This window comes from Megalobrama amblycephala, linkage group LG12 (assembly GCF_018812025.1).
Source record: "Megalobrama amblycephala isolate DHTTF-2021 linkage group LG12, ASM1881202v1, whole genome shotgun sequence".
Taxonomy (NCBI): Eukaryota; Metazoa; Chordata; class Actinopteri; order Cypriniformes; family Xenocyprididae; genus Megalobrama; species Megalobrama amblycephala.
The window spans coordinates 32,657,260-32,672,281 of NC_063055.1; the positions used below are offsets into that span (position 1 = coordinate 32,657,260).

The 15,022-nt window shown below is 39.3% G+C and overlaps 1 protein-coding gene across 18 annotated transcripts in view; it reads right to left on the reverse strand.

Annotated features, from left to right (window-relative positions):
• aak1a (AP2 associated kinase 1a) overlaps positions 1 to 15,022 on the reverse strand; it is a 72,984-nt gene that overhangs the window by 21,397 nt on the left and 36,565 nt on the right. For 17 of the 18 annotated variants that reach the window (XM_048210682.1, XM_048210677.1, XM_048210681.1 and 14 more), the window contains exons 9-15: positions 14,881 to 14,960; positions 14,283 to 14,440; positions 10,963 to 11,138; positions 10,191 to 10,541; positions 8,114 to 8,307; positions 5,195 to 5,373; positions 4,970 to 5,056 (exon numbers count right to left, since the gene is read on the reverse strand). In XM_048210682.1, the coding sequence (XP_048066639.1) occupies positions 4,970 to 5,056; positions 5,195 to 5,373; positions 8,114 to 8,307; positions 10,191 to 10,541; positions 10,963 to 11,138; positions 14,283 to 14,440; positions 14,881 to 14,960 (1,225 nt within the window). The remainder of the gene's footprint in view (positions 1 to 4,969; positions 5,057 to 5,194; positions 5,374 to 8,113; positions 8,308 to 10,190; positions 10,542 to 10,962; positions 11,139 to 14,282; positions 14,441 to 14,880; positions 14,961 to 15,022) is intronic. The other variant, XM_048210687.1, reaches the window with a different exon arrangement.

Below are 15,022 nucleotides of genomic sequence, written 5' to 3' on the forward strand. Positions count from 1 at the left end.
GGAGTTGAGAGAAAGAGGGGAGAACAGAGATAGTGAGGAGTAGAGGGGAGACAGTAAGGAGATGAGGCAAGGAGAGGAGATCGTAAAAATAGGAGACATTGAGGAGAAGAGACAGAAGAGAGGAGAGGAGACCGAAGAGAAGTAAGAAGATAGAGGGGAGCGAGGGGACAGTAAAAGAGAAGGAGAAGAGAGACAGTGAGGAGAAAAAGAGAAGTGAGGAACAGAAAAGAAAGCAATGAGTGAGGAAGAGAGGAACGCTGAGAAGGAGACGAGGAAGTGAGGAAGATAAGAGACATTAAGTAGAGGAGAAGAGAAAGGTAACAATGAGGAGAGGAGAGAGGAAACAGTGAGGAGGAGAGGAGACAGCAAGAAAAGAGAGGTGACAGTTATGAGCAGAGAGAGGAAACAATAAGGACAGGAGAGTAAACAGTATGGAGAGGAGAGTTAAATCAAGGGTGTCCAATCCTGCTCATGGAGGGCCAACGTCCTGCAGAGTTTAGCTCTGACCTGCTCCAAAACACCTGCTTGAAAGTTTTAGTAGAGGTCCTGAAGACCTTGATTAGCTGTTTTAGGTGTGTTTAATTAGGTTGGAGCCAAACTCTGCAGGTCAGTGTCCCTCCAGGAGCAGGACTGAGTTAAGTCAAAAGTGTTGCTCATAAGAAAAAGGATATTTATTAAGACAGTTTAAGCATTAATCATACATAATCCCGCAGACAAAAACACAAACTAACTGAAAACCCCAACAAAATCCTTTAAAACAAACAACAGCAAGAGCAAAGACAAAAGAGAGAGTGAGAGTAGCTGTGTTCCGCATGGCATACTACATACTACTTGCACCATTTTGTCAGTATGCAGCATGTATACAGTGCAAAGTATTTTCTGTATGCTTGGAATAGCCAAATGACTGACCACATTTACTAAAACATGCAGTATACAACAGAGCACACTGTGTGAAATACTGTACTGGGGTTGTGTAGCAAAAGGGTTCTCAACCCCCCGAACACTGCACATTTAGAATATCTCATCTGCCCAATTAGGGATACATTCAAAATGTGCAGATTTGTTCCAGTAACAGGATTGAGAACCACTGGTGTAGCATACTAAGGTTTGAAAGAAACCTATTATTCATGTTAGACAGACAATCCATTCTTCACAGGCTCAGGGTTATAACTCGAGCAGAAGGAAGAAACAGTACTCGACTACCAGACAAGCTATTAGTTTTGGAACGTTTGGAATAGTGCAACTCACTGTTTCATTCAAACAGATGCATGCGGATCAGTTGAGAATCGGACTCTTCGTTACAGTGCTGGAGTCTTACTCACAGTTTTTTTTGATTGAAAGGAGGACTTTGGGATGAGAGTATGGGGAGAGGAGAGGGGTACTCAGGTCACAGAACAGCAGAATGCTCGCTTTCCCCCTTTCACTAAGGCAAGAAAGCAAACCATCAACCTTTAAACAAATTAATCAAGGAAGGTCTTCAAATCTTAGAGAACACCACTCCTACTTTGAGCAAACAGACTCAACTAAGGTGTTGTGAATGGCTGCCAGGGCATAGCTACAGAGATTCTCTGGCATTCTGAGTGGGTTTTAGTTATATTGTTGTGCAGTTGCCAAGGTGTTCCAAGATGATTGCTTACTGGTCTCAATTGGTCCCTAGATATGGCTACTAACTATTGTTGGGAAAAATATGCGTGTCATAGATCTCCATGGAGCTACAGTACACATGATTGCCAATTTCATGACCTTGCATCCTACTGCTCTCAAAAGGTTTACCTGTGCCTTAAATTTACCCAGCATGATCTGGTGTGTGTCATCAGTTCCAGAGAGGATTACCAGACTGTGCTTATGTAAGACTTGCAAGCGTTAATCCACTCTCTGTACTTTCTGCTTAGAATCATCACACATGCATCTCTTTTGCAAATTCTAAAAATCACTAAAAATCAAAAAGAATATTTTAAAAGAATAAAAGATAGAAGAGTATTTATGCACCATACTGTGTGATTATATGCAGTGTAGCAGAATATGTTGTTTAAATATAATGGCTAATGTCTGTTTTTTTGTGGTTAAATGGCAATGTGAGATGCATGGTACTTTCCACAAATAGCAAAAGAGGACCTGTAATTCATACAAACCAAATAAATCAATAATAAATTAAAACCAAATAATAGTTACACTCGCATGCTTCACACAAAGGCCATGAAACATGTACCATATTTGTGGAGAGTGGTATATATTTACTTTAGGCTTTTATTTTTATTATTATTTTATTATAAACATTGAACAACCCACCACATACATAGATAAATATGGTAAACGTCAGATCAACTGTATTTGAACAAACATCACTGATTCTTGTGAAATTTCAAATGTGCTTGCCTGATATAAGAACAAACCTCATTGGTATCACTGGAGGGTGGAGGAGACATTTGAGTTTTTCCCTCTTTTGTAGAGAGGCTACTCACTGCAGAGCCATAACCTCCAGCTCCCCGTCTCTGGAGCTCCGGCTCCCCCTCTCTCGACCTAATGTGGGCATGACGGGTGGAGCTGCATCCTCCAACCACACCATAACCCTACCCATAACCCTATCTCTCCACCCATTAAACAGGCTAAGCTCCACCCTTGAGCTCCAGAGAGGTGGAGCTGGAGGTCATTTTGCTCTGCAGTGAGCAGTACTTGCTTTTGTACCTTGCTTTTAAATCGTTAATTTGAAAACTAAAGTAAAATTACATGGACATTTATAATGGTGCGGAGCAGAGTGAACGTTTTCAATTAATTCCTATTGAAGTTCAATTCGGGGCCGGCAATTGCTTGAATGGGTTCATTATTATTCTTAAACAGTAGAAAACAAACAGGCTTAAATAGGCACTTTTACATTTCGCTTTGAAACCAAATCTTCCTCCATCGGCTTATCAGTCAAGAGTGAAGGCGATATTTCTGACTCCTGCTGCGACTCTTTCAGATCACGCTGATTTAACAGACATGTTCAGATTTTAATTGTTGTGTATGTTCTCTACCTGAACTTATTTTTATTAAAAAAATAAAAATAAAATAAAATAAACCGTCAGTGTGGATGGTGCCGCAGTGGGCAAGTGATGTAACCAGTGTTGAGGCTGAACACCGGTAACGGCAACACAAACTATCGCAGCAAGCCTAGTGTTGATCAATGTTTATATGTAAATAAAAGCCTAAATTAAATCTGTTCATCATATAAAGTGATCGCATGTCTTCAGAAGACTTGGATTAACCGTTGAGTTTATGATGGTTTTACACATTTTAAGTCCATTACCATGTGGCAGATTGAGTGTTCTAAGTGGCGGCTAAGGCATTGCTCGGCAGTTGCTTATACAGACTCATGTCAGAAGAGCCCCAAGTCCCAAGTCTCTATTGCCGTTTTTCCACTGCGTGGTACTACTCGGCTTGGCACGGCACGGCACTGCTTCAAAGTGGGTGGGATTATATACTGATCGTATAATTGCGTCGCCTCTACTGCCGTGGATCCGCCCCTCGTCTACCAACGAGTCTGCACCTCATCTACTGACTACAATACAGCCATTTCTTTTTTCAAGTTGCTTGCGATGGTCATTTAAAGCAAGTCGTTTTGCGAACAAATGATACTGCGGTGGCTGTTACTGACTATTTAAATCTAGCAGGTTTGGCATCTTGTGTTTCAAAACCAATGAGGCTGGTAGTGATGATTCTCTCTAACCAATCAGCGGTCTGCAGTGTTTGCACATCACATGTAGTATCGGTACGGCACGCTTGGAACCGTACCGTTCCGTACAGAGCTGTACCATGCAGTGCAAAAATGCCATATGATGTTCTGGTCTTTGGATATGGCTTGAGTTCCTCCCTTTATGCAAGTCTATGTGATTTTTGATAGTTTTATCATCAACCAGGCAAAGCTGTAAGCCTGATCACTTCAGTAAAGAAATCCTGCAACAAGCCGCAATCTGTCGGATATCATTCATGTCTGTAGCACAAATGCCGCTTCAGGGAGAGTTGCAGTACTCACCAAAGTTCGCCTAAATCCCTAACCTTATATTGGCGCAATAGTGAAAAAGTCTCACCAAAAGTTTCACATACTCCTTTTGACACAAATCACTACAAAGAGAAACTATACCCTTTAAAGGGGACATATCATGAAAATCGTACTTCTTCTGTGTTTAAGTGTTATAATCAGTTCTCCAACCCAGAAAACATGAAAAAGGACAACCCAGTAACTTTGTTTTGGTAAGCCTTTCTCTGCAAGCATGTGAAAAAAACAAGGCACTCAGATTCACTCCACACCCAAAAATAGGCAGTTAAAACATGGTATAATAAAAAATCCATGGAGTATTTTGAGCTGAAACTTCACAGACACATTCTGGGCACACCTGAGACTTATATAACATCTTGTAAAAAGGGGCATAATACTTGACCATCCAGTCTTTATCTCTATAAATAGGAAGAGGAAAGGCTTATCACAAGGCTGCTAGCAGGTGAGATGCACATGTTACTTTATTTCTGGAAGGCTAGATGAGGTCAATTACATTTACTGCTTTTTAAAGTATCTCAAAAGACTTTGAAAGTCATGAATCAACATTCACAACCCATTTTACTTCTGCAACGTGGCATGTTTCTGGGTGAAACAGGATATTCAAGACAAAAATGTAGGGTGGGACTTGATCCATTGGGAATTACATGGATTGTGAAAAATTGGCATTCCATTCCAGGGTTTGCAGTAAATTGTGGAGGACTATCCCCCCCTCCAGAAAATCAGGCAGCACTCACTGGTTGAATCTGTTTCAGTAGAAGTTAACAGCATTTGTGGCATCACATTGCTTTGAAAGTGGAAAAACAACTGTTTCCAAACTAATTTTGCAATGCAGTTCTGTCTTAAGCATTAACAGACTCCCAGCAAGCACTGAGACAGACATAGAGAGAGACCGAGAGAGCGAGACAGAGAGAGACAAAGATAAATAGACTATACCTCCTCCCTGGAGAAAGCCTTTATTGGAAGACGCAGACTGCAACCCAGAAATCAGATTTTCAGGACAGGATCTCTCTGCCATCTTAGCTGGAAACACACACACATGCACAAGTATTACTGAAGTCTCTCTGTAGAGGTTTGTTTAAATAAAGTGTGCAGAATAACTAAATATTGTGCTAAAAGTGACTTAGAGTACTTGATTTCATATGAAAACATTGTTTTTACCATCCAGTTTGGCAAAATCCTTGTTTAGCAGCTCTTCTGCTGTGAGTTTGGAGAAATTGTCATCACCAAAGGGGTTCCAGGATGCTGAAGCTCCAGCTGTAGGTCCCGAAGCCTCCCCTGACTGATAAACACTCTGCTGTGATGAACGTGGAGAGCCAGAGGGTGTGGTGCTAGCTGACCTACAGCCGTGAGGAGAAAAAAACAAAAAAACAAAGCAAACTTTAAAAAGTTCCACTTCAAGGTTTCTTGCACCAAAACTGTCATTTGGTTTTGATGTCAATTTTTCTATCTTTGCTACTGTAACTTCAAGGTGGTTATGCCACAACCATGAGACATTCTAAGACATTGCTCTGTCTGGGGGAGCATAACTCCACAATAAACATAAAATAGCAGTATGCTACATAGTTCTCACATGATCTCAGCATGTTGCCAAACTATTTGCTTTTTCAATTTGATTGTGTGTAAAAACATCTAAGGCCATCACACATCAAGTCAACGGTCGGTCAGTGTTGGGCTGTTGTTGAGCATCTGTCGGCCCAGATTTTTTGCGGTGTGCTCTGGCACTAGTCGGACCCCATCTGAGCCTTTTCGGCCAGCTGAGCGTGTTGAACTGCAGTCAAAGCCATCAGTGAGGGAAATCAGTCTTAAGGGGCTTTCGCACCGAATATGTCTAGGAACTCAGTTATAGGAACTAGCCACTAGGATAGTTCCCCGGGAACTAATTTCTCCCTCGGCCCATGTTCCTGGTTGCATTCGCACCGAGAATATGAACTCTGAAGCGACTGACAATGGCATCTTTATGCGTGGCATTTACAAATGCTAAAAACCGGTGGATGGAGGATGCCGTGATCTGAACTGTGTTTGTTGTGGATTTCGTGATAACAGAGATGGAATGTAAACGCAGAATTTACGCAACTGAAAGAGCAGAAAAGTGGGGTTAAAGACAAAATCTCCAATGACAACTTTCAGTATTACATATCATCGAGGCGGATAAAAGAAGCCCCTTTAGTGAACAAGTACACAAAAAAGAAAGAAAGTCAAAAGCAAGCAAATGATCTCAGCATGTTGCATGCGAGAGGCATCAAGTTATCATCTTGAAAATTAAAAACTATTTCAATTTAAATTTTGTGTAAAAACATCTAAGACCATCAAACGTCAAACAGACGGTCAGCCATCGACCAATGTCATGCCGTCAATGAGCGTCTGTGCGGTGTGTTCTGCACTGATGGCTCTAGTTGGACCCTGTCTGGGCCTTTTCTGCCAACTGAGAGAGATCACTCTGATTGGCTGTTCAGTCTTAGTGAACCAGTTCACGCGAAGAAAAAAAAAAAAGCGTTGAAAGCAAGCAAATGACGGTCATGAGCGCAAACAAAGGTTTATCTAATTTTACATCTTCAATTCATCTCACCATTCAAATATGCTGATATCAACATGATTCATATTAAAATGATAAGCAAGCATTGTTTTTTTTAAGGGGGAGTGTAATGCTATTTCATGCATTCTTAGACTTATTTACACTGTTGAAAAGTTGGATTCTCATGCTAAACATGGCCAAAGTTTCAAAACACGAGTTGGACGTATGATGGAGTATTTCTGTGCCAAATGACTACTTCCGGTTTCAGTACAGGTTTTGAAGAGTTTTTTTTCAAATATGACCTGTATGACGTCAAAAGAGAGAGGAACTCCTTGTATAGGCACTTCTCCCTGATAAGCGTGCACACACACATCACCAGAGCAAGAGCAAGAGCACGCCCATCAACCAGTTTCGTTCGGGATACGGAAGCCGAGAGATTTTTCAACAATGGCTGTGTCCCAATTCAGGGGCTGCACCCTTTGAAGGCTGCATTACGTCATTGGTCTCATTTAAGAAAAATAACCATTAGATTGCAACGTAATTGGACCTCACAATGAATATCTGTCAATTTTATTATGGTTACTTTTCTTAAATTTGACATCCTTGATGAAGTATTATGCCTTCAAATGCGATCTCCGGAGGATGCAGCCTCCGAAATGAGACGCAGCTCCTGTCAACAACAGAGTGTGTTTTTGGTTGTGAGGGAAAGATTATCTTGTTCAGCTTCCCAAAGAACAGTGGATGAAGTTTGTTTTTCCGAGGCAGCAACGGAGTTGAGCATGTATGTTTGTTTGTTCCCGGGATTTCGGTGATGAATACTTTGTAAACAAGTCCCAGTTCGGTGCTGGATTTGCAGATCGCGGGTGGTGAGTAAGGCTGCATCAGATGTCTGTGTTTTGTTGGCAATCGGCACGCAAGTGCATATAATGTAAACAACACGAACACTTTTGTTCCCTTTGTATTTATAATGATGTCACAGACATTGCAGAAGCTGCGCGTGCTCTTTAGCTCGCCCACGGCACTGATGGCAGATACGCCTACAGGATCTCAGCTTTCTCCGGAAAGACTTGGTTTAGCGAATCTTTTATAAATATGACCAAACTAAAGACTTTTCGGAGATATGAAGGATGCATTGTTACGCTATATGTACTCAAGATTAACATGAGATTGGCAGAAACCTGTGTGTGATACCCCCCTTTAATGATGTGTATATCCGCAGACAAACCCTGCGTCTCAATCAGCTCCCTAGGTCGTGAATCAGTATATCATGTAAATGAATGTGGCTGATTCCCTGATCAGTGCCCTGACTGCTGAACTAGGGAGCTGATTGAGACGCACCCCTAGTCTCTTCTTTTTTTTTTGAATGACGAACACAGACTACTGCCACCTGCTGGTATGGAGAGTTATTTCCTCTCACGCCACAAGTTGTTTGACATTGGCTTGGTGTGTCAAGGCCTTAAACATTTAGCAATCCAAAAATAATTAATCAACCCTGCTAAAAAATATTTAACAGCTTAAACCAGCTTAAGATGGTTTCTATAAAATTAAGTATTTCCTTGATTTACTTGGACTTGTTAAGGCTGGCCTCTGCAGCAGCAGCTTGAAGCAGCTGAGTGGACTTGCTCACAGGAACTCCAAATATGGTGCTGTGTGTGACATCACTCAGAATTCGTCTGTGGCCTCCCTTTGGGGCGGTCTTAGGAGAAGAGGGTGGAGTCAAAGAGCCGACTTTATGCACCCCACGGCTTCCAGCGATGGACTTTTACAGAAATAAAGACAAAGCAACATTAAAGCCTGTGGAAGCTGAAGAATATTTATAGGGGAATTTAATTTCAGACATGACAAAAGAGTCTTCTGTAGAAAAGATGGTGGTCTTTGAAAGGTAAGGAAAGAGAGCTTCAGATACACAAAACAAGACAAATATGATATCTCACTGATTTGTTGAAAAAAGTTGATCTGTGAAATGAGAAAATACCAAAAAAGTTCACCTTTGAAAGATTAAATGTCTGTTGTTAGATGAATAGGTCATTTCTATTCATTTGAATAGAAATGTTAAATCTGTTGAAGTATTTAATTTATTCACCCTCATGTCATTCCAAATCCATATAATCTTCTTTTTACATTTGATCCGGGGTACACTTTTTTTCCATACAATGGAAGTGGATTTGGACTCGGGCTGTTGTGCTCCAAAAATGACAAAAACACCATAAAGCCTCACTGAAGTAGTCCAAAAGATTCATGTGCTATATTTCAAGTCTTTGTAGGCCATAGGATTTGTGTGAAGAACAGACTGAAATGCAAGTCATTATTCAAGAAAATCTTGTCCTCTGCCATTGCCCTCAAATCTCCTTAGTGCCAAACTTAGAGTGTTGCGACCAATATACAAACACAAATTAAGCTTGTGGAACAGAGTAGAAGGCTTTTCACTGAATAACATTTCAACATTTGTTCGTCACACAAAGCTGACTTCTGGAATTTAAAAACACTTTCACTTAATGTGAATATTCTGCTAAACTTCTTGTCTGTTTTACAAAAGAACAACAAATGAGATGTGTTTAGAATGACATGTGAGTTAACAAAGATGAACTTCAGATGTGTCATGACAGTTATAGATTTTAGCCAGGGCAGCATCATATATATTTTTTTACAGAAATGAAAACGAGGCTGTCAGGGATAGACATACGCTGTGTTCAGTGGCTTGTACTGTTGTACAGTGCCAGTTGTTCAGCTGACAAAACACCTTAATTCAATATTTAATTAAATAATATGCACCAAGTGTTTCAGTGTAAAGGGCAGCACTGTTTTCTTAGACGCGAGTAGTTCATTATCCGCCAGTGTTTGCAGCGTCTCAGAACGAATCGGTTACAGTAAATAGGAGAGAAGTTAGGCTTTCCTGCGATTTCCTGACAAAATAAAAGCTTGATGATTTAATGTTTGGAAATAAAGACAGGCATAAAATTATTGTAAGTTTAATAGTAATATTTATTATTTGGTTTTAATTTAGTATTTAGTAAAGTAATAATTATTATTACTATCAATACTGCAGCCCAAGTTGAGTTTACAAATTACACTTGATTTAGGACCTTAATATAGGGCATGCCATTGTATGCCATCTCTCATTTTCATATAGCTAAAATTCAATATGACGACAACCCTGACTAAGGTCTATTAGATAGAACAACCCCACCTACTGATTTTATGTAAATCCTAGAAACAATTTGAAAAAAAAAAAAAAAAATGCATGAAAAAAATATTTGCTAACACTTTAGTATGGAGACCAATTCTCACTATTATCTAGGTGCTTATTAGCATGCATATTACTAGCATATTGGCTGTTTATTAGTACTTATAAAGCACATATTAATGCTTTATTCTACATGACTAGATTCTATATCCCTTAATCCTACCACATACCTAAATTTACCAACTACAACAACTACCTTACTAACTATTAATAAGCAGTAAATTAGGAGTTTATTGAGGCAAAAGTCATAGTTAATAGTGAATATGTGTTCCCCAAACTAAAGCGTGACCAATCTTTACAACAAAGAATCCCTATGAGCAAGTCAACAAGTGGAGGAAAAGGCTCTAGAAAGCAAAGAGAATCACTCTAACAGAGCAGACAGATGTTCGGAGGGTTACCCTCTGCTCTGGGTCCACTTCAGAGTCAGCGGATGGTGCTGAGGTGGTTTTAGGTGGAGGAAGGGTGGAGGCATGCAATGTAGGGGGTGGAGGTGCCATTGCTTTGGTTTTAGGTTGGGCAGAGATTTCACCATCTACGTTATTACTATGTGAACACTCTGCAGGTGGAGCTGGGGACATTGCTTTGTTTTTTGTCTGTGCAGTTGCTGATAATGTCAGGAGGTTGGTTTGAGGGTGGTGTATGGGTGGAGGGGGGGCCCTATTCTTAGGTTTAGAGTGTGTAGAAACAGGGGTGGAGGATGATGCAACCGTTTGTGCAGGTGCGGCGCTGGTCTGCGTTGAGTGATGCTGCTAAAATAGGAGGTAGGTGCAACAATTGACATCACATTGTACAAAAAAAGTTCTTCTTTTTGCAAAAGTAAAAACCCGTATGACCAAAAATGACCACTTATAATTCCACTATGCAGCATTTCCCAGATGATTTATCTTAAATTCACATGAAACCACAATCACAACCCATTTGACATATTTATGAGGAAAATAGGGTATTTGATGAGGTAAAAAAAATGCAATGTAGACGTAATTTTATCCATCTGGATTTGATTAGATCATTAAAAGAGTGTCAGATCTGAATTTGAGATTGCAGTGCATTAAGTTCACAGTAAGACATGAATGTGTATTAAAGTAAATAGGGTCAGTTCTGATTTCATGTGGACTTTAAATTATATTTTATATTTAAGATTATATCCAGAATGTTTTCTGTAGCAGTTACCTGTTGTTGAGCATTAAAGAAGGCTGTGTTTTGCTGCTGTACAAAAAGTTGTGCGTGCTGGGGTGTGGTCTGGGGTGGAGAGGGAGTGGCCTGTATTGGAATAGGAGTGGCTTGTTGCTGAGTGACAGGAACCTGTGATTGGGCAAGAGCAACAGGCTGGGAAGCCATGTTAACACCTGTGAATGAATAGAAAAACACAATTAAAACACAAATTTAAAATGAAAACTCAAAACCCAAACACCCCCGTTCTCACAATATTCACAATGTCATTTTGATGTTTCAAGTAAATTTGTTTAGATCTGTCTCTATTCAGTATACTTTAAATTGTTCTAATCCACAGCAAGATATACATGTATACATATTAAGTCTTATTCTCTACTGGAAGCCCTTAAGATGATCTCTCTTATTATTTAGTACTCAGCATTTTTAGTAATTCTACACAGTAATTTAATCAACAAGTTATGGTCAACATGTTAATGTGTTTACATGACATATTCCAAATATACATGCATCATATAAAGTGTTTATGTGATAAGGAATTACGATTAATACAGGTATAAGCCACCTGTTTTATTCAGATTTCCAGAAACCAGATATTCACTTACATTATGATCACCAAAGAACCATATAACTGTTTTCTATTTTAATACACTGCCTGGACAAAAAAAAAAAAAGTCGCTTGGTGAATGATTCTTCATGCTCTCTGAATCATTCTTTCACAATTTTAACCCTGGTGAATCTTGACATTGTCATCCTGGAATATGGCCATGATACATCTTAACACATGGCTGTTTAAGAAATGAAAAGCTGCACACTCCATCTTTAAGGGTTAAAAGAACCGTTGCCAAATATATAACATGCTAGAAACATAATAATCACTGTCATAATGATCCATTCATAGATTCTTAAGTATTTGCCTATTAAAATTCAAACAGCGACTTTTTTTTTTGGCTGGGCAGTGTATATTTAAAATGTAATGCATCATTACTCAAGTCTACTCAAGTGTCACATGATCCTTCAGAAATCATTCTAATATGCTGATTTGCTGCTCAAGAAACATTTCTTATCATTATCAACAGTGTTGGGAGTAACGCATTACAAGTAACACAAGTTACGTAATCAGATTACTTTTTTCAAGTAACTAGTAAAGGAATGCATTACTTTTAAAATTACAACAAAATATGAGTTACTTTTTCAAACAAATTGTGAATTTCCCATGTTTTGAGTGACAGCTCTCTTATCCCTGTGTTGAGAGAAATTGGAAGTAAGTGCAGAGGCGTTGTGTGCTCTGTGTAAACATGATGGTTATTGTAGTTCTAGACCAAATGTTTTGCTCAAGTATTCCTCAAAATGACTAATAACAGTGAAATGCAAACTCAGAATATCACACAAACCTGCAATAATTAAATGTTAAATAACACAAATATATTTATTAACCAGTGTCTTTGCTGCTGACCTTCAATGTTCCAATTTAACCATACTAATAAGCAAAAATGACTTTAGATAAACATAATATTTGTGTTTTATTTATTTATTTATTTAATTTATTTTTACTGCTGAAGTAAGAATGTTGAACTTTCTTTTGTTGCATCCTATTCCAGAATGGCAGCACAGCTGAAAGGTTTGTTTGAGCTGCGCCCTCTACTGTTCAGGCGTAAAATGGCCTTTGTATTTGTTTTGTTTTTTGTTATAAAAAAGAGAAAAGGTAACGCAAAAGTAACAATCCATTATTTTCCATAAAAAGTAACTAAGTAACAAAACTAGTTACTTTTTTAGGGAGTAACACAATATTGTAATGCATAAAAGTAACACTGGTTTTCCCCAACACTGGGGGCCCTATCATACACCCGGCGTGACGCAAGTGTTTTTTGCTAGTTTCAGCCCGACGCAGTTATCATTTTCACGTCCTGCACCACATTGTTTAAAATGCAAATGCACTTGCGCCCATTTGTGCACCCATGGGCGTGCTGGTCTGAAAACGAGGTGTGTTCAGACACATTGTTGGCACACTGCTATTTTGAGGCAACTGAAAGACTGTGCCAATGACCAACAAAAACCTAGTCTAAAGCCAATGGCACAATATTTGTTTTGTTATTTAAAGGGCGCGTTAGTGATATGCGCCTATAGGCGGGTGCACAATGTGTGTACACTCTGCTTGTTACACACACAGGGACACACAGCAGCACACAAACATGCCAAATATTTAAAATAAAAGGATTACAATGTAAAAGATTATTATTGTGTGCATAAAGCTAAAAATGCTTTGGTGGAATTCGGCTTGTCCCGTAGATGATCTTATCGCGCGCTTTAACCTCGCACATGAGCAGATCCGTTTCCTCGCTGGAGAAGCGTTCAGTTTTTCCGCTTGCAAATTCTGCCTTATAAATAGCGAATCCACCATAGCACGAGTGCAACAGGCTTTTAAAGAGAATGGGAGATGAGACTGATTGGTTTATTGCACGTTACGCCCAAAACACACCCATTACTCATTAAGAGAATAGGGACAACCCTTTTAGACCATGCACCGGGTTCGCCGACCATTTTCCCCATCGTTAAACTAGCAAAAGTGGATTCGGACACGCCCTGAATCCCTGAATGCACTTGCGGAGTGCGCTTTAGACCATGCTCTTAGATCATTAAAATAGGTTATCAATGTTGAAAACAGTTGTGGTGCTTAATGTTTTTGTGGAAATTTTTTTTCAGGATTCTTTGATTAGTCAAAAGTTCAAAACAATAGCATTTATTTGAAACTGCTATTTTTTATTTACTGCCATTTATTGTATATTACATTGTATGTCATTATATTGTATATAAAAAAAAATAAATTATAGTCTGTGTGGTTGCAATTTTGTTGCTTTGTGTAGCATTTTCAGTGATAATAAATTACTTAATACAAATGAAACGTCATCCTAAATTAAGTCATGGTATTACCTTCCAGACCCAGATAATCTGGTGCTAAAACATTGCAGGAGGATAATATGTCAGGATATTCATTACCAATGAAACATGTAGGCCTTTAATTAGCATTGATTTCAGAAATAATAAGTGAGATGACAGCTCAATAGGATTCAGTGTGTCAGGCTCATTAGTGAGGTTTTGAAAGCTCTCTCTAATGACACACTGATTGAACCAGTGGGAATACTAGAGCCGTGTGTGTCAGCCAAAGACACATGCCGCTCAATACAACGTGTGAAGTGTTGTCAGGGGAAGAGTGTAAGCATAAGGAGATGAAGGACTGTAGCCACACAAATGCGTTTGTTGTGGTGGGGATGCCTAGATAGCGTTTGATTTTGGATGAGGGTGAATAAATGAACACTCACTGATTGGTTGGCTGGGTCCTGCCGGTGCATTGGCTCTTTTGCGAGGGGTGAGTGCTGGTTGGATGGGCAGGATGCCTGCGATTGCTTGAGCTTGGCCAGCCTTGGGACGTTGTCGTGGTGCTATGGATGTCTCAAGAGTGGGGATTGGATCAGTGAGCCTGAATGACAAAAAAAGTTCAAGTAAGTCAGAACTACCATTATATATGGAGATGACATCAAAACCTGGAAGACTTTCCCTCAGAATTTCCCTTTGGGTTATTATAATGGGGTTTTTATAATAATTTATGAGTAAAGTAAGGTCTGTGGTAAACATAACTTGACAATACTTGAATGTTTTGGTCTACATCGTAAACTGCACACACCCATATCGAGACGTGAATTTTGATAATGTTATGTTTATTTTAAAAAACATATGTTTCTAATATGTAACTAAAGAAGTTTTGGGTGTGAATGTGTGCAGTTTACATTGTAATCGTCAAGTTATGTTTACCGCAGACCTTATTTCACGTCATCCCTGCACCACTATATGCATCGAAAGACTAAAAAAAAATATATGTCATAAAAATGTAAAAACATCTGAGATAAAAGAAAGTCTCACCTGGCTTTGTTTTGACTCTTCTTGGCCACAGCTTCGCTGGCTCTGATTGGCTCTGGGAGTTTTGCTGGAATGGGTGAATTCTAGTGGAATGAGAGGAATATTACTACCATTCATCACATTGTTATTTATATTTTGTATTTGA